We start from the raw sequence: 19,009 nt of genomic DNA on the forward strand, positions 1-19,009 counted from the left end.
CCTGTAGGCTTACTAGAAATATCGCACTTAAATAGCACCTCTCCAACTTTAAAGACACACAGCTGAAACTCTTCGACAAATACTACTGAACGTACAGACTCCAGCAACGTTTACACCAAGTCTGCACAAAAAGCATCAGCGAGCATGAGCGGAAATCCTCAGCCCAGACCAGTTTAGTTCAGAACCCTAAGATGGTTGGCAGCAAATTTCACTTAGTGTCAACGTGGAGGCTAGAGTTACATGCCAGGAATGCAGCATTTGGGAGAACAAGGCTGCCTGGCTTAGCCAGTGATAATAATTGTAGTTCGGTTTTTGGACTCAGGGCCTCTGGCTACCTGATTTAAAAAAAAAAAAACACACACAACCCAGTAACCTTTTACTTAATGGTGTTAAAATATTTTAATTGAGACCAGGAACACTTAGGTATCACTCAAGTAGATGATCATTTTATTTCATTCTCAAAAGTGGAAATGTCTTGTGTTCTTGCTCTCTATATAACGTAAGCTCACCGTCAAACTTGCATAGAGTAAAAGAGCTCCCGAGACAGCCACTGCTAGTGCAGTGGGAGGGGGGACATTCTTCTATTATTTTAAAAGATATATATGAACTTTTTCATTCTTAAAAAATATACATGGATCCTATTATAGTTATTATCCTGCAATTTCCCACCACACCTTTGTGGGTCCTTTTCTTTGAAGGTTTACAAAGATGTGCCCTATCTGCAGGGTGTGCACCTCCTAGGACCATAATCTAATGAAAACCTCCATGTTTAGACTCTTCCAACTTCAAATTCCAGTGAACATTCTTCCATATACATCTGTTCCTATAGGCATAGGCAGCAGGTTTTCCCTTTAAGCATAAATTCCTAGAAGTAGATTTACCAAACCAGAGAGATGCATCCCCCTATGCTTTTGATATATGAAGTCAAACCATTTTTGAGTAAGTTGTATTTGTTTAAAACCTGACTTCGGTGAGTAAGTTAAATGTAGGTGCTGGACTCTTAAGGCTCAGCATCTGACGTACCATACTGCCCTTTGAATAAAGCAAAAACCGAGCCTTGTATTCAGAATTCATACTCTGTTAGGGAGGTAACTACATGGCTAAAGTTAATCAGTTCTTTTTAGTTCACTTACAATCAAGAAATGTTCTCTTAACATTAAAAAGATCAGAAGATCTCAAACTCACCTGGAAGAGCTGTTTCATTGGGCAACCTATCTACTTCCAAGATAAAATCATCTTTGAAGAAAAGATAGCCCACTATTGAGAACAGGTAAACCAGGATCAAAGCCAGAACTGCTGTCAAGATGATGGACCGTCCATTGCGAGTGACACTTTTAATGACATTAAGCAGAGTCTCTTCTCTGTATACCAGATCAAAAAGCTTTAAAAACGAACAGAAAGAAGACAATGGGACAGTTTTAAGAGGCCTTTGTGTTAGATACACAGTACACTAATATCTCATAATGAAAACTTGATTTATAGAGAATTTACCCTTTTAGAAACTCAAAAACATTCCACTATCATCTTAATACTTTATATTTGCTTGTCATAGTGAAAACCGAGATGGGGAAAAATCAGCACAGAAAAGGAGGGTGGGAAGCAGTAGCAATTTCAAGTGGTACTCATCCAGCTTAGAGGTCCTGGGGATGGAGAAAATACAGGGTAGTACCAGTGGGTTTTAGAAGCTAAGGGGGAGCAAAGTGGTAAGGGTCCTGCGATGTCTTCATGTAGGGAGCAGTTCCTGAGTTTCTACAAGGGCCAGCCACTCTGGGCACAGGGCTGGGCAAGCCCCCGTCCCTGTCCTATGGGAGCTTAGAGTCTCACAGGGAAGGCCACATACGGCAGACCAGCGTAGGCAGCAGGACCCTGCAGTGAGAGGTGCAATCTCAGCTCTACCCCAGGACATCAGGACAGTGGGCCAGGTACTCTCTCCATCCCCCTGAGCCTCCACTTCTTCACGTGCAGACGCGAGGACAGAGTGCTATTGTGAACAATACTGTGTACGGTACTACGGTACATCGCACACAGCCACGCTTATGTGCTGTGTCACAGTAAATGGTAATGAAAATTTCCTGATGAAGAGACTGGGCCAAGGTCACACGGCTCATGGCAGGGATGCTGGGGGTTCACAGTCTAGGCCTGCCCTCTGCTAAGGGGCATGCTTTTTGCAAGAAGTTGGCCTATAGGGACTTCTAGGTATGTGGGTACAAACAGCTGGTTTTCTCAGGTCTCTTTGGCTGGAGGAAAAGTACAGAGCTACAGAGGAGAGCTCTACGGGCTTATGCTTGGACTAGGGGTTAGTTTTCACCTGGCCTCTATGCTGACACTGAATCTTCTGAAGGTTCTGCTTCCACACAGCTTTGGGAAATGGCTGCACAGCCAAGAGAGTCAGGGGACAAGGATTTGAATCCTGACTCTGCTTTTAATTTGTAGTAAGATGCTGATCAAGCCGTGTAACCTCTCTGAACTAGCTGATCTGAGTCCCTTTCAATTTATAGTTTTACACCTGAGTTCATTTTCTGGTCAATTAACCCTTCTGCTTCCATAATGCCAATCTGTGTCCGAGACCTGTGGAAAGGACACTGGGTGAAGTAGGGAGACTCAAAAGAAAGGAAGCAAGGAAGAGGCATTTCTTCAGTATCAGAGTACAAAAGACTAATGCTGCTGTTAAAGTTGGTTAAATATTTTCCAGCAACCCACTACAAAGCCGCAAGTGAGAGCAACTTTAGATGATAAACAAGTAACACTTGTGTTCTGGGTGTAGGGGCTGTAGGACTAAATAAATAGCCACCAACTCTTGGAAATGACAAGTGGGTTTTTTTTTTTTTCACTCATCTATAATTTCTGACTTTAGGACAATGCACGTTGCATTACTCTATAAAGGAAAAACTTTCTTCTAATTGGAAAATTACACATGTTCAATGGGAAAAACTTTGAAAACACAGAAAAACACAAAGAAAAACAATAGTCACCAATAACTCCACCATCTACTCGAGTTATTTCTTCTGCCCTTATTACACTGGAAAAAACCATGATATATACAATATACCATAATGCTGGCATACAGTCAGCCTCTTTCACCAAGCGATCATGAACATTTTCGTGTTGAAAATAATGACCTACAATGTCATTCTATGGAAAAAACCACAGTTTACTTAACCAAAATACTTTTTTTTTTAAACAGTCAAGATGTTTTCAATTGCATGTTATTAAAAAGAAAGCCGTGATGAACATCTCTGTTCTTGCCTCTATACATACCTGTCCAGTTATTTCTTTTTGGAGAATTTCCAGAAATGGAATTGGTGGGTCATATGTTGTAACAGAAACCTATTGCGCGATTGCTTTCCAGAAAGGCTGTACTGATAGACACTCCAGGCTGTCTGGGGATGGTGGCCACTATAGCACAGCCTCACAAGACCTGAGCATGCTCACACCTTTGAACCTTTCCCAGCCTCACAGGTACAGCTCAGGATCACACCGTTGTTTTAATTAGCACGTCTGTGTTTAGCATTAAGGATGAGCACTCTTTCATGTTTACTGACCATATGGATTTCTCCTTCTGTTACCTGCCCATCCATGAGCTTCACATATTTTCATCTTGGGGTGTTAATGTTTTCTAAGGACACATTCAGATGCAGGCTCAAGACCGGGTTCAGCCAGTGTGGGGCCCCACTCTCCCACTGTCCTTTTCTGCTCTGCTGGCATGGTGCTTTCACAGCCCCGGGAGGTGTGGGTTTCCCCTGCTGGAGGCCGCTCTCCAATTCCTTTCTGTCACAGGCTTGCTTTCTTTGTGGAATAATTTGAATGGTTTCAGTATTTTGTCTGCGATTCTCAACCCATTAAATGCTACTTTTGACTCCAAAAGTAACATGTCACCTGAGGTCACAGACAAGTCATGGCCCAGAAGCACATATGAGAGGCATCCAGGCACAATCTTAGTTTGATCCTGGGAAGTTCTCTAAAAGTGAACTGAGCTCAGGTAGCACTGGCACCTCGGAGTTACCGTTTCTGTGACAGATGACAGACGTGAAAGCAAGAATGCAAACTGCACTGGGAAATACCAGCCACATCGAAGCTGGGACTTTTTCACGAGCTCAGATGAAAGGCAGGTCAGGTCGGGGCTGGGCTTAAGAACTGACTCGGCAGTCACCAGAGCTGAGCTGCCATCCGGTCTCTGGCACTTACTGGGTGACTCTGGGCAAGTTACCTAACCTCGCCAAGCCTCAGTTTCGCCACCTGTCATTTGCAGATACCATCTACCTCAGAAGTCATGGTGAGAGACTGTATGAAGTGAGCACACAGGGAATGTTCAATAAATGGTGGTAACGACGATTTTGTGGACTGTGAGGACAGGGAGGATACTGGTTTGTCTCACACGACAGCCCTGCATCTAGGATGGGCACTGGCTGGCATTGCGAAGGACCAAAAGCACGGGGCTTGAACGTCCAGAGAGGGAAACGAAGCCAACAGGACACAGAATGTAAGCAAAGCCAAACTCCCCCAGGAAGAGATGGCACTGTCTGAAGTAGACTCTCCCGTCTCTCGGGAGAGATCCCTCGGTTGGGATGTGAGAGACCTCCAACTGAACTCTGCTTCCTTGCCCATGAAGGCTAGGGTCTCCCTGACTCCAAAACTAGATGCCCACCCAGGGACATTATTTAGGAGACAAAAAGGCTCAGAAGTATACACAGAGCTCTCAAGATCTCTGATAAAGAGTGACCAAAATAGGCCACATAATGGCAATCACAAGTACATCCAGAGACCTCTTTGCCTAAAACCTCAAACTATAGCCAGACCTATTTTAAAATGAGGTAAAATAATCCATTTCCCTCAGCCTGCCAACATCTACCGCTAATGGAATGAGCTAATCCTGATGACCTGAATGGTGAATTCTTTATGGTGTTTTGGATGGCAGAGGAAGTAAGCGATGACAAAGACAGTAATAATAGCTAGAATTGCTAAGCATTTCTTGTGTGGTAGTGCTATTCTAAGGCCCTGACGTGCACAGTGGCAGGTAATCCCTGTGGCAGTCCTGTGAGGGGGACAGCCTGTTCTCACTTTGTAGATGGAGAAACTGAGGCACGGAGCAATTAAGTAACCAGTCCAGAGGCTACATGGAGAACACCTCCCAGAAGAGCTTTCCTTGCTCTACCCTTTGCAAAAAGTCCCTCGCTTTAAGTCAACATTTGGCTTTGGTCAATTTTTTTATCCTCACATCTTAATACTTCTAGTCTCTTTATGGATGGTTTTGCTTACAGATAGGTCAACTTTACACTTCCTGTCATTTGATGTAGGTACAAGGCAAAGGTCTGTTATTTACAACTCTATAGGTCTAGATTCCCTTTAATGACAGGAAAGTAAGTAGATATTTGGTCTATAATTTAAAAACCTGCTCAGGAGGAGGGTGATTGAACCAACTCATTTTATAGACTCTCAAGACATCAATCACTTGGCTCAGATTGGAACAAAATAATTTCCAGTGAAAAGGTCTCCTGGACCAATAAATCTACTGAGCTCACTGTCTTGGATCTTGGGAGTTTGAAAATATCTCCTCCTCTTATTTCGTCACTACATGTTCTCCCTGGGAAGCGGATCCCATGAGAACTGTCAGATGATGACAGTCTCAAAAACATTCTCCTTGGTAAGTGCTGGCTGAGTCCAAGAAAAAAAAGAAAAGCAAGATGCATGTGGAGGAAACATCCCCTGATCCAGATTGCAGGCACTGTCTACCACTGAAAAGCAAAAGGTCCAGTGTGCACACAAGCAGCATGATCACACACCTCCTGGTCTCCTAATAGCCCTGCTTCTTGGGTAGCTTTCTTCTCTAGATCCCGGAAATGAGGCCTGTGACCTTGTTAGACCAGATATACCAAACACTATTCAAAGGAGGGGTGTGTGATGAGACACAGGACACTCCTAGTTTTCAACATGTAAAATCTTCCCATGCCAGGAACTCACCAGCAAACTGTAGAAGAACTCGTGGACGAAGAGGCCCATGGCGCAGATCAGCAGATATAACAAATGGTAAAGGAATTCAACATCCAGAACCATGGCTCGGTAGCCTCTGGTGAATGTTCCACAGTTGCCCACAAAGCTCATTAGAAAGATGATTTTATTGCAGACCTGAGAATAATGACGGGAACAGCCAGATAAGCACAGACCATGCCGAACTGCAGATTCCGTGACAGCCGAAGGCCATTTTCATGCAATGGTATTTCCGCAACTGTGCCCAAACATCTTCCTTCTGCACCAAGTGCCCACCAAGTGCCCAGATCTAAGTCATATCATTACTTTGCTTTTCAGGCATATTACAAATTATGTGGTAGTCAAATAACTTCATGAGCAACAGTAATCAAGTGGCATTTGTATATGACAAAAACAAAATTAACACATACTGAAATTACGATTTTCGAAATGAGATATGAATCATTTCTAACATTCTTATATGAGTTAGTCAAACACAGAAGTCACCTCAATCTATGAACCCTGTGATCAGCATGAATAAAATCATTTTCTGAATTTCTGTTACATTCTAGGCATTGTAAGGGTTGCAATTTAATGAGAAGGAGCTAGTTCTTGTCTTCCATTGTTCCTAATTCATAGAGGAAATAATTTTCTTGGGGGGGGGGCGTGGGAAGTAGCAGACTTCAGAATGAGTTCTGTTTCCCTGCCCCCTTTCCTTCTGGAAGTAATAAGTTTTTCTTTGGGGACGCTTGAAATCTCGGTGGGGTTCCAGCCCAGTCAATGGGCATAGCACACTGCCCTGGCAATAAGGGTTGGTTCAGGGATAGTTATATGACCCAACAGAACCAGAGATAGCCAGTGAGAACTCTGCTGGGACTGCAGCAAAAGATGACTTTATTTTTTCTTCCTGACCTTGAACCTAAGAGAAGGTAAGTTTTGAAGCTGCTGGCATCCATCTTGCCATACCACTGAGCCTCAGAGTATGATCAGCGCAGAGCCCAAAGATGGAACTGGATCCTGAGGCTACTGTCTAGGCACCTATAACTCATCTGCACCTAAAGCTAGAGTCTTCATTTCTCAGTCATGTGAATCAATGCATTTTCTCCTTTGCTTAAACTGGCATGGATTTGGTTTTGTGACACTGGCAAGTGGAGTTTGATTTACTGTGTAATATAGCCCCACCTCTAACAGAAACTCCATCTCCAGCAACAGGCTGACAGACTCCAATCAAGAGAAGTCTGGAGAGAAAGCTTTTCCTATGTACTCAGGAAAACCATCCCTGCTACCCTAGCTACCTTGGCCATAGGTGCTAGGGAAATCCTGCCAGTTAATCTGGTGGGTCAGTGTAAGTGAGCTTCTCTGCAATCAGATAAGTGAGGAAGCCAACACCCACAGAGAACGTTAGGCTTTCTCAGACAGGATAAACATTCAATCCACCAGTCTTTTTGTCCTAATGCTCTACCCATCATTAGTATAGGATCTTCCATTGGGTGAGAAAGTACTACTAACTCTGGATGATCTGTGTTGATGGGGTTTCAGGAAAACAAACCACACACACACACACACACACACACACACACACACACACACACACACACAAAAAAAAAAAAAAAAGAGACCGTGCTCTGGTTATCTTTCCAGGATCATTTCCTATGCCTCGGCTCTTACTGCCTCAACAGAGCAATTCGCTTTACTTGAATCCACTCATCTCTTTAAACAACTTCTGTTCTAGTTTCCTCCACTGCTTCGCAGCAATTATGTATTCACGGTCTTGGCTTGGTGTCCCCACCTCCTACTGACCCTGTTTAATGAGTCTAACATCTGGCTTCCAGTCCCACCTCTCCACGGTAGCAGCTCTCCCCTAGTCCACAAAGGACTTGGCCAGGGCACATGTGGCAGTCTGTGCACCCTTAGCACCTAATGCCAGCTTGCAACATGACAGGGCTCACCAGCCCATCCTTCCCACCACTCTGCCTGCACCTGGCTACCAGGTACTACCCTGTCCCGCTTCACCAGCTCTTGCATGCCCAAGGTTCCTTCTCTGTCTCATAACCACTCTTTTGTCTCATATAGACTCCATGTGAATGTTCCCCTTTTGTCATGCACTCTAGTTATTTATTACAGTAATCTCAGTTATCCCCATCTAGCTGTTACTATAAATGGTAATTAATTGTCTAATTTGGGTCTTTACCCCAGCTGACTTATGTTAAAGAAGAGATAATTGTGGAATGATAGAAGCCCAGAGAAACAAAAAAAACTAGACATCCCATAAGACAACAACCTCTGAAATACTAAGTTTTTCCATTTCATTTTTTTATTATGTATTTCCTTCTTAAGTAGCCTCCTCTTAATGATACCTACATCACTGAATGATACCTACCTTCCTTTCTGTAACACTGATAAGTCTTTGTCACTCTGGTCATATGTTTTCAAATGCCACAGCTAACATTAAGGGCTTGCCTTGTCATCTCAAGCCTAATAAATCAATAATTTAAGTGCATTTTCATCCTGAAAATTAGGTCTCTACTTCACTTTAGTTAGCGGCATTATTTTTTCCCTAGTCATCTGTGACTGAAAATTTGGAGTGGAGGTTGCCTCCTTCAACACCCCATTAAGACAGTAATATGTTCTTGACCAGAGAAAAGGACCCACCCAGAGCAAGGCCCTACATGGCTCTCAGGTGTGAGGCGCTGACTCCAGGCCCACCACACATTATTCTATCCCTTGCAACTGACATCTGTACCTTCCTTCTTTCTTCCACACTATAACCAAGACCCAGGCTTGTCACACCTAGTCGAAAGCTCTGCTAGGGGTCAGAAATGGTTATCCTGCTTCCAGTCCCTCCCACTTGAATCCACATAACATGCCACTACGTGAGGGCATTTTTCCAAGAATACTTCTTTGTATATACCATTTCTTTGCTCAAAAAAACTTGAGTCATTTCCCACTACTGGGAATAGAGTTTCTCAACCTATATTCTACAACACTAATTCCAAGTGATACTTAAAACAAAATGTGGGCAAGTAAGTTTAGGAAACACAGATCCACTGTTTCCTTTTCTTGGAGATTCATAACCCTTATCAAGCATATTAAAGTCTCAGAAATCTTACAGGAAAAACCCCTTAATTTTGTTTAACCCAGCCCCTTTTCTCAACGATTTGATCATTGAACCTCTTTATCACCTAAGATTTACCAACTTGGAGCATGCTGTGGAAACATGTTGACCTGGATAATGAAGCCCAAGGGCATTCTCCTACAATGCAGTGCCCTGGTGACCTGTCTCGGGGTCAGGTCCTACCCATCAGTCCCTGAACCATGGTGCAGGGAAACTCTACTGCTGGCTGTCTCTTGAGCATCCTGGGCTTTCCCCACTGCTCTGGCCTGTGGGGCCTACAGGAAAATGCTCTTCTCAATCCCTGCTTTCTGGCCTGGTCCTTGCCATTCTTTAAGACAGCTGAAACCCTGCCTCCTCCCCTGGAGCCTGTCAGCTTGAAGTGGTCCCTTCTCCCTTAATGTCCTTGCTGGCTTTGCCATCTGAATACTCACTTAGGGACATTTATTGCTGCACTGGATTACTATATTAACCTTATTTTGCAAATTACTTCCATTTTTGTACAGTGACCTCAGCTTCCTTGTATGCTCAGGGCAGAAACCTCTGGAAAGTGTTTTTGGATCCCCACAGTGTCCAAACTTTCTGCTTCATCAGGAAAGCTCTCCAATCTATGGTCCTGTATCAGCTGTCTGTACTTCCTAAGAATTCCCCTTATGGGTGCAGCTGGCATCTGTCCTTCAACTACAGTGAAATACCACTTCCAGATGTCACCACTGACTTTGAAATAACCTTGATTCTCTCCTCACCTCTCTACCTGCTCCATCTTTGTCCCATCAACTCCTCCTGCCCCTTCTGGCTCTGTGTGGTCCTCACCAGAAGTGAGTGTGCTATAGGTATATCTGATCATTTGACTTATACTATTAACATTTGACCGTTTGGTGAAAATCACCGGTCCCAGCAAACCTCTGACCTGACTGGGAAAACTAATTTACATCTCCGCTACTCTCCCTCTTCCTGCTTTCCTTCTGAGAGGGATATTCCCTAAAAAGGAGGCTGTGGATGCCCGGATAATAGATTAAGAGGTTCACTGTACTGTGAGAAGGTTAAGAGGGAAATGTCCACCCACACAGCTCTTGCTTCTGCTATTTTAACAGCTGACCTGAACAGCAATTTTCTGCACTGAAAGCACAGGCCAAGGTTCCAGGAACCAGAATGGAAGGCATTCCTGTTTGCATGTAGACAAGAACGTGGCTATGAAGGCATTCACACTTACATTGAAAGCTCCCAGAAGAAACAACGTGGGTTGTAATCCAACCGAAAATATCAACCGAAGAATTGTGGAGGCAATTAAGGCCCGGATGCCATGAGGCTTGGGGAGGGCGATGACAATGGCCAGAGAGATGAGCATGGCTGTCCACAGCAGTCCTGACCAGTGGGGCTCCAGTGTTCCTGGAAAGACAAGGTGGGGCTCTCACAGATCCATGCTTTCACCGAGTAAGAGGTGGCAGACCAAAATGGGCTTAATGACACTTTCTTCAATCACCAAACTGGCCTCACTGTCCAAACTCTCAGCTCTGTGCACCAGACGTAGTCCGTCACACATCCATGTTTTCTTATCTCCAAGCCTTGCTACTACCTAGGAAATTCTTTTCCCTTTCCTATTCATCTTAGCTCTTAGCTGAGACATCAACTCTTCCAGGGGACCTCCCCAACCCCCTTCCTCTTCAGAAAACTATGCCAGGTGCCACCCTCTCTTGTGTTCTCAGTACTCACTCTACCCATCCCATGGAGAACACTATTTTCTGTTTAGTTAACCTGTCTTTCTCTCCCCTCCACCCCTACCCTAACTGCTTCCTGACCAGGTTCCCCCTAGCCAAATTCCCTGAGAGAAGCACTCAGCAACCCTGTAAGGCACTCATCAAATGAATCTGTTCAATCAATAAAACTCATACGTGTATCACATTTCACTCTTCGGGAAGGCAAACTGGAAGCCTCAACTTCTAATTTCTATTAAAAGTATGCAAAGGAAAACTGCAGGTCCCCTGCCTGAATCAGATTTCTTCAAGGGAAGGAGGAAGGCAACTTCCGTATCATTAACATCATCCTACAATTAGATTATCCTTGTAGTCAAAGAGCTTATACCAGTTTTTGTCATCTCTTGCTATTTCAAGTTCTATTTAGAGTGTCCCACGAGACGGCTTAGTTATATAACATGAGCCAACATGGCTAAAAATATAGTTCTGTAAAACACTCATTAAAAAAAATAAAACCCTATTTCAAATGCTGTCACATTTTGAGTCTCCTTCAGATGTAAACAAGCAGCACTACATGATTAAGGCCACTTATATAAAGGAGTTTCACTTCTCCAGAACTGCTGGGATTGAGGCCCCACCCAGGATAGAGACACTCGCGAGTTACAGCTCTTCCATGAGCCTGCTGGCTGCCCTAGTTCATTTTGTCCACGCTGCCAAGACACTTTCTCTCTAGAAACTGTTGCCCTGCTCCCAACCACTTAACTTCTTCCCTTTTGATATCCTTCAAAAGAAAGCCTGTTTAGAAATGGGCACAGAGAGGCAGAAGCTTTTCAGAAATTCAGGAAGGCGTGGAGATTGAGGCATATGTCACTTCTTGTGCACTTAACAGTGGTTAGATATCATATTAAGCCCTTTACATTGATTATCATTTATGTGATCCTCCCAATCAGCTTATGATTATCTTCATTTTACTCTGGATGAAACCAAGTCTTGGATTACATATCACGCCTAAGGAGATACGGCAAAGGACTGGAGTCTGTATGCCTCTGAAGGTGATGTTCCTTAATCACCAATTTAAAAAAATAACAACATAAAATCCGCTGATTCTCAGCTTAAAATGTGATCAATTTTGGCAGTTTATATAGTCATATAACTATATGAAACCACCAACACAATCAAGATATAAACATTTCTATTGCTCTTAAAGGTTTCCTGTGCTCTTTGCAGTTCCTGCCTTGCTCTGTCTCCACCCTGAGGCAACCACTGATCTCTTTCTATCACTAGAGATTTGTACTTTCTAGAATTTCTTAAAAATGGAAAAATAATCATATTAGGAGATAGTCTTTTTAATTCTTTCACTGAGCAAGCTTTTAAAATTCAGTCAGGTTATTTTGTGTACTAAAATTTTGTCCTTTCTATTGCTGAGTAATATTCCATAATACAGACATACCACAATTGACTTATCCATTCAACAATTAATGGATATTTGAGTTCCTTCCAGTTTTGACTTATTGTAAATAATGTTCCTGGAAAGACAAAGTGGAGCTCTCACAGATCCATGCTTTCACCAAGTAAGAGGTGGCAGACCAAAATGGGCTTAATGACACTTTCTTCAATCACCAAACTGGCCTCACTGTCCAAACTCTCAGCTCTGTGCACCAGACATTTAAGTACAAACCTTGGAATGGGTGTATGTTTTCATTTCCCTTAGACAAATACATGGAAATAAGATCTCTGAATCCTAAGTATATGTTTAACTTTCTAAGATACAATCATACTGTCTTCCAGAGTGACTCCACTGTTCAGTAGGACATGGGAGTTGCACTTGCTCTACATCATCACCAATACTTGGTATAGTCAGTGTCTTCTTTTTTTTTATTATTTATTCATTTAAAAATTTTTTCGGTATTTTCAATTTTAGCCACTCTAGTAGGTTTCTAGTGGTATGCCATGGTAGTTTTCAGTCACATTACTCTGGTAACTACTTATGTTGAATATCTTTTTATGTGCGTATTTGCCATTCTTTTGTGACATAGCTGGTCAAATCATTCACCCACCCTTTTAATTGAGTAGTCTTTTTATTATTGAATTGTAAGAGTTCTTTATGTATTCAGGTATATGTTTTATAAACATTTTCCCAGTCTGTGTCTTGCTTTTTATTTTCTTAAGTATTTAATCACCATCTTAAACTGCCTCAAGATCTCAGTATAATAAATGGGACCAGTACAGTGGGTGTACCCAAGTACTGAAGGGGCTGAAATAAAAACCTGTTGTCTCCCCACTATAAAAGCAGTGTTAAAAAAATAATGCTAGATTTTTAAAAAAACCAATTATAGAAAGACATCTTTAAGACAATTGGAGAAACATGAATATGGACAAGTTATTACATGATTTGCTGTTAGTTCTGTTAGATATGGTAATGTTATGGTAATTATACATATTTTGAAATATTCTTAGAAGTTAGCAATGCACACTGAAATATTTATGGGCAAAACAACAAGATGTCTAGACTTATTTAAAATCTTTCAGAAAATACAGTAGGAGAATAGATGAAACAAGATTGACAAAATGTTGGTAGTTGTTAAAGCTAGGCTAATAGATACATGGCAGTGTATTAACTGTTATTACTTGTATATTTGAAAATTTCTAAAATAATAACGTTTAAAAAGTAGTACTATATTTGCCGTAATCATCACAGAAGCATACAAATTCAGTAAAAAAATCTGAATGTCCTCAGGTTTCATGCTTTCGAAGGCTGTGTGACTCATCAGTTCTGAAATAAAGGGGGAAAATTATACTTTTGAAAAGGAGCTTTTAAGGCCACCACTATTCTTGGCAGCCACAGGCCTACTGTGCCACAGAGCCACATCAGCACTCATAAGAAGGGGGACATTCAACAGGGACATTTTGGAAATCCTGGTTTTAGAGTTCAATATGAACAAATACTGATCTCAAAGAAATACTTTCAGGTAACCAATTACATCTTATTTTAAGGCAGGGCTAATACAGCCCTCCCTCCTGAAAATGGTTACTAGTAAGTACAGAAAATGGACCCAACATGTCTTACAAGAGGAAAAATATATCCCCCTGAGAATGAATTGATGTGTCTGGGTGAGCTCAGTCACCATATAATGGAAAAGGCTTCCTGAGGTCAGATCAATGTCCTCTCCTAGGAGATCTAATTATGCTTTCCATTTAGTCCATCCACATGAAATTCTAGAAACCACACTGCCAGAACAAGAGACTGAACTACTCCAGACCAGCCAGAGTAGATGTCACACTGAGAACCACCACTGTAGACTTGGAAGGACCTTTAACAAGCATCTCATTAGTGGGTCTTGAGCTTGTCTGGGCCGGAAATAGGATGCTCCAGAGATCCTGACTGGGTCAACCATTATTTTTACCTGAAATACACAGGAATTTCCAAGCCCACATCAGGGCTTACCACTACTGGGTCAACTTAAGCACCCCTTTTAATAGAACAGATAAGGAAAACTAATTGAAGTTGCCTGCCCAGAGTCATGAGGTGGATGAGTGGGAGCTGTGTCTGGACACCGAGTTGGGACTTTGTAAATCTAGGTATTCTACTGGATGAGGGGAGGGGAGTTGTTAATGAACTTTCCTCAGACATGGGCCTCAGTGTTGCCACAAGTGACCAGTGAAGAAAATGGTCCAAGTGTATAATAAAAACTGATTTTGAATATTTTTAAAGGAATGGGGGATAGAGGAAAACACATCCAAAGTCATGATTGGAGAACTGGTTATGATGAGCATGATGGCTTCCATGAGATGGAAAGAAGGCTGGGCTTGGTGTCACGACTGACCCCTTCCCACTCACACCACTGCTGACCTGCAGCCTGACTGGGCACATGCCCCCCTTGGAGAAAACCTTGCTGTCCTACGGGCCCGCAGAATCTCTTCAACACAGCGACTTATGATTCCTAACATGGCATTAAAGAGGAACGTACCCCCAGCCTTATGTTTAAGTATTGCTTGGGGTGGGGAGGGAGGAATAATCACTCAAATGAAGCTTACAGTGTAACTGAAGACCAAATGGAAAAGCTGACTGCTCAAATGGGTATGTTGGATACCTAATCTTCACCAAACAAATCATCAGATCTAGACACACTGTTTCATTACATATACACATCTGCATTATTAGGCTCAAGAACTAAGCCTGGGACTCCTGCACTGTTTGGTGTCTTACTTTTGGGCTCTTTATTCCATATATTTCACAAAAGGTGGCTACTGGTAGGTTGTAACATACACATGTGAGATGATTTGCCAAATAGCTCTGATGAAAAATTTAGCTGAGGAGATCCACCCCCTGCAAACGGCTATACAGGGTGTCAGAAAAGGGGCTATGAATGTGTAACAACAGAGGGGCTACTGCTGGCCCCCATAGCCCCATAAATGCACGTAACTCTAGAACACTGTCAGGCAGATGGAGGAGCAACGAACAGAAAGATGCTCCCAGCCCCCCAACCCTGAGTTGTTTGCCTCTTCCTCAGCAAGATATGAAGACAGCACATGGCAGGTGACTGAAAGGCGACAGTGGGAGCGGGGCAGAGATAGCCACAGAGACCACAGACATCATGTTTTATTGCACGAGTAATGGCATGTGGCTCTTAAGAGATTAAATACCCAAGGAGATGCAGCCTTCAGGTGTTCAAATCCTGCCTCCCTGAACCCCTTGCCCTCCCACCCAAAAAAATTCCAGACACATCTTAAAAATTCTTTACTCTGAAATTAATTCTGTAAGTATGGTATGGGGGAAATAATCTACTGGACGGAGCATCAAAATATCTATGTTCTAGGGTTAGTTCTGCCACTAACAAGCTATGCAGCTTTGGCTACATCCCTCAACTTCTCAGAGAAAAAGTTTCCCAATATATAAAATAAGGAGGCTCATGGAGACCATTTCTTACAGGTTTCAGAGTGTACAGCTTCTTCTCTTTCTTTCTTGGTAGATAAATGTGGACACAATATCTACATTATTTTAAGTGAGATTCAAAACCAAATCTGTGGTGAAATCTACAATCTCATCTTGTCTGAAAATGGGTAAGTGGGATCCCATGATATTGTACCAACACTGCTAGGGATCATATTTAAGATGCAAGTCATAACCTTCCTGCTGCTTCTGAAAGTTTCCTTGAAATTGATAATATGGGTACCTCCTCGGACTCCTTTAAATGGGTAGAAAAACGCCACAAGCAGATTCATCAGGACAGCCAGGTTAAAGGAAATGCTGCTCCAGAAAGACATGTTGCGGGCACACCAATACAGAACGGGCTGGGCTGTGAAAACAAAGACCAGGCTATGTAAGGTTCAAAGCCACAAGTGAGAAATCTGGGAATCCCATTCAGCCCTTCCTCCCGCTCTGCCCCACAAGCCCACTTTTGTTCCCAGTTTTTATAACAGTAAAAAAAAATGATCATTTGTTTTGAGGTTGACTCATAGGCTCATAACGACATCAGATTGGTTTATTTCTGTTTGGAGTACTTACTGGAACAGAAGATGTATTTGGGGACAAGGGAGAGAAGAAAAGGAGAAAAGCTGGAACATCTAAAACCCTGCATGCCCCAGTCAACACTACCAATTATGGAATTTGGGGTTGTCCAGAGTTCATGCACTGAATCCTCAGTTCCTCCAGGGCTCTGAGACCAGAGATGCCCACAGAGGCCTAAGAACTTAATCAGCCTTTTAGAAATGTGGGGCTCCAGTTGGAGGGACACATGGCATTCAGAATTGGCCCAGCAGGGCCCCGGAGCAGGGAGCTACCATTTCCAATCCTCCTTTGCTCAAAATCCTCCACTAATTCATCAGTGCCTATAAGCCAGACAATGATCCTTTTCCTGACATTGAACCATTTTCCATTTTCCTAAGTTTGATGATCATGCCTGGGGCAGGGGAACTAGGGGAGGGAGTTGCTGACTGGGTAGTCAGCAGTAGAGTTCCATTCCCAAAGGCTAAAGTACAGAAGAGATGTGGTACCAAAGCCATCACTAAGGGGTGAGAGACACTTATTCTGTAGTTGCCTAGAGGCGATACCATGCTGGCCGGGCATGTTCAGTGTCAGAACAACAAGCCTCTGGCCATGCCATGCATGATGATGCTTCCTTTTCCCCTGAATTCTTCTCCAGTGGTGACTTGGACTTAGGATGATGCTCAAAAATAGATGTGGTAGCAATAATTTCAGTCTCCATGCTAGAAGCAGAGTTTCCAAAAGATATCTCATTCAACATTATCTCCCTCCAAAGAAGTATGGAGTATGGGAGAGTGGGTCTCTATAGTGTGTTTGTCTTTCCCAATGAAGTCATCATTTAACTTTAGGACAGCAGCCAATGACACATTCAATGGCTCTATAATGATGCCTAGAGCAGCAGCCAAATCTTTGAAAGCTTCTCTCCAAAATAAAGATATGCCACAATTAAACAGAGCCCTGGGTAATTTAATAATTGCTCATTTCATGTTTGCACTTGGAACCAGGAAATGTTTCCAAAGAGTAGAGTTTTAGAGCTACAAGCACCATCTAATTTAAAATCTCTTGTTTTATAAATGAGGGAAACTGAGGCCCAGCAGGGGGTGGAAGCTGTGGAGGAGATCTCATCACCTGGGTCAGTGATCCTCTGGGATCAGACAAGGATAAAGGTAAGTGGCTCATATCACCAATCAGTAGAGGAGCTGACCAGGATTCAGTCAACCTCCAGTAACAATTAACTTTTTTTTTTTTAAAGTTAATTGCCAAGACAAATTTAAGATGAGAAATCAAGTGCTCTGGAGACAATAGCTACTGGTGTTTCTTTTGGGACTGAAGCCCATTTCTGATCTGGATATGGAAGCTCCAGAAGAGATAGGTGGCAAGAGTGGCAAAGGGTTGATAATGATTGAAGCTGAGTGGTAGGTAAATGGGAATTTATAATACCTTCTCCACATTAGTGTAAGTATAAAAGGCTCATATGAGGTGAGAAAAAAAAAAAACAGGCAATGGGAAAGCTCAATAATGGTCTATGGAAGCCAAAATTCTCTTCAAGGAGGTTCTCAATATCGTATGTAAGAGTAGCTACTGTAGAATGCTTTCATATAATTGTGATAAATGGCCATCAAGTATGGCATACAGTCGCAAATAAATCATTTATAAAGCTAAAACACTTACATTGTGGTGTCATTCTGAATATGATGGACAAATATTCAGTCCTTTAAATCAACTGAGTATCTATCCAGGTGCAAAAAAAATACTTAAAGACCAACCTTGACGTGTCTTCTATTTCCCATGTCCCCGTCTAACTCTCCACACTCTTCTCCCATATCCCTTGCCCAAATAGGCCCCCCTTTACATCCCAGCCTCGGGGTGGCTCCCTGAACACATGCTGCACCTCCAGCCTCTGTGCACTGTCCCCATGGCCATTTAAATTTATGTCCACGAAGACTTTGATGCTCTCCTCTTTGAGGAATGCAGCTCAGATCCTTTCTCCTGTGTGGGCTGGACTTAGCACTGCTTCTAGGAGAATACAGAAGCGATGGCGTGCTGACACTTGGTCCTAAAAGGCCCTGCATCTTCCTCCTTGCACGTGCATACTCGCCCTCTCTTCAGTCATCTACTATGAGGAATCCACCCTCCATGCTGTGTGGAACTCAAGCAGCTCTATGGAGAGGTTCATGTGGAGAAGAAGTGAATCCTCCTACCAGCAGCCCCGTGAGTGAGCAGAGAAGTGGATCCTCAGGGTCTACTCAGCCTTCAGGTGAGGCGGCCCTAGCTGCCAACTTGACAGCAGCCTCATGAAAAACCCTGAGTCAGAAAAACCCAGCTAAGGCACTCCCAAACTCCAGGCCTTGAGAAACTGTGAGGACATAAATAATTACTGTTTGAAGCCACTAAGTTTTGAGGTCATTTGTTATACAGCAAGATAATGCAACTTACATACTCTGCATGGTGGGAAAATAGTAATTCCCCCCCCCCCCCGCCCAACCACCACCACCACTAAGACATCCACATCCTAATTTTCGGAATCAATGAATATGTTACCTTTTGTAGGCAAAGGGACTTCACAGATGTGATACAGTTAAGGATCTGGAAATGGGGAAGTTATCTTGAATTGCCCAGCAGGCCCAACATAATCACAAACACCCTTAAAAGTGAAAGAAGGGTGTGGGACAGTCAGAGGCAGAGTCATGCAGCGTGAGAAAGGCTCTCCTGGTCACGGCTGGCTTTGCAGATGGAGGAAGAAGCTCAGAGCCA

General features: G+C 43.0%; 1 protein-coding gene across 13 annotated transcripts in view; it reads right to left on the reverse strand.

The window, feature by feature from the left end:
* Positions 1-19,009, reverse strand: part of ITPR1 (inositol 1,4,5-trisphosphate receptor type 1) — a 319,171-nt gene that overhangs the window by 32,046 nt on the left and 268,116 nt on the right. For all 13 annotated transcript variants that reach the window (XM_077857995.1, XM_077857997.1, XM_077858001.1 and 10 more), the window contains 4 exons: positions 15,945-16,067; positions 10,290-10,465; positions 5,959-6,123; positions 1,186-1,381 (listed from right to left, as the gene is read on the reverse strand). In XM_077857995.1, coding sequence (XP_077714121.1) covers positions 1,186-1,381; positions 5,959-6,123; positions 10,290-10,465; positions 15,945-16,067 — 660 coding nt within the window. The remainder of the gene's footprint in view (positions 1-1,185; positions 1,382-5,958; positions 6,124-10,289; positions 10,466-15,944; positions 16,068-19,009) is intronic.

Source organism: Canis aureus, chromosome 19, assembly GCF_053574225.1.
Source record: "Canis aureus isolate CA01 chromosome 19, VMU_Caureus_v.1.0, whole genome shotgun sequence".
NCBI classification, from domain to species: Eukaryota; Metazoa; Chordata; class Mammalia; order Carnivora; family Canidae; genus Canis; species Canis aureus.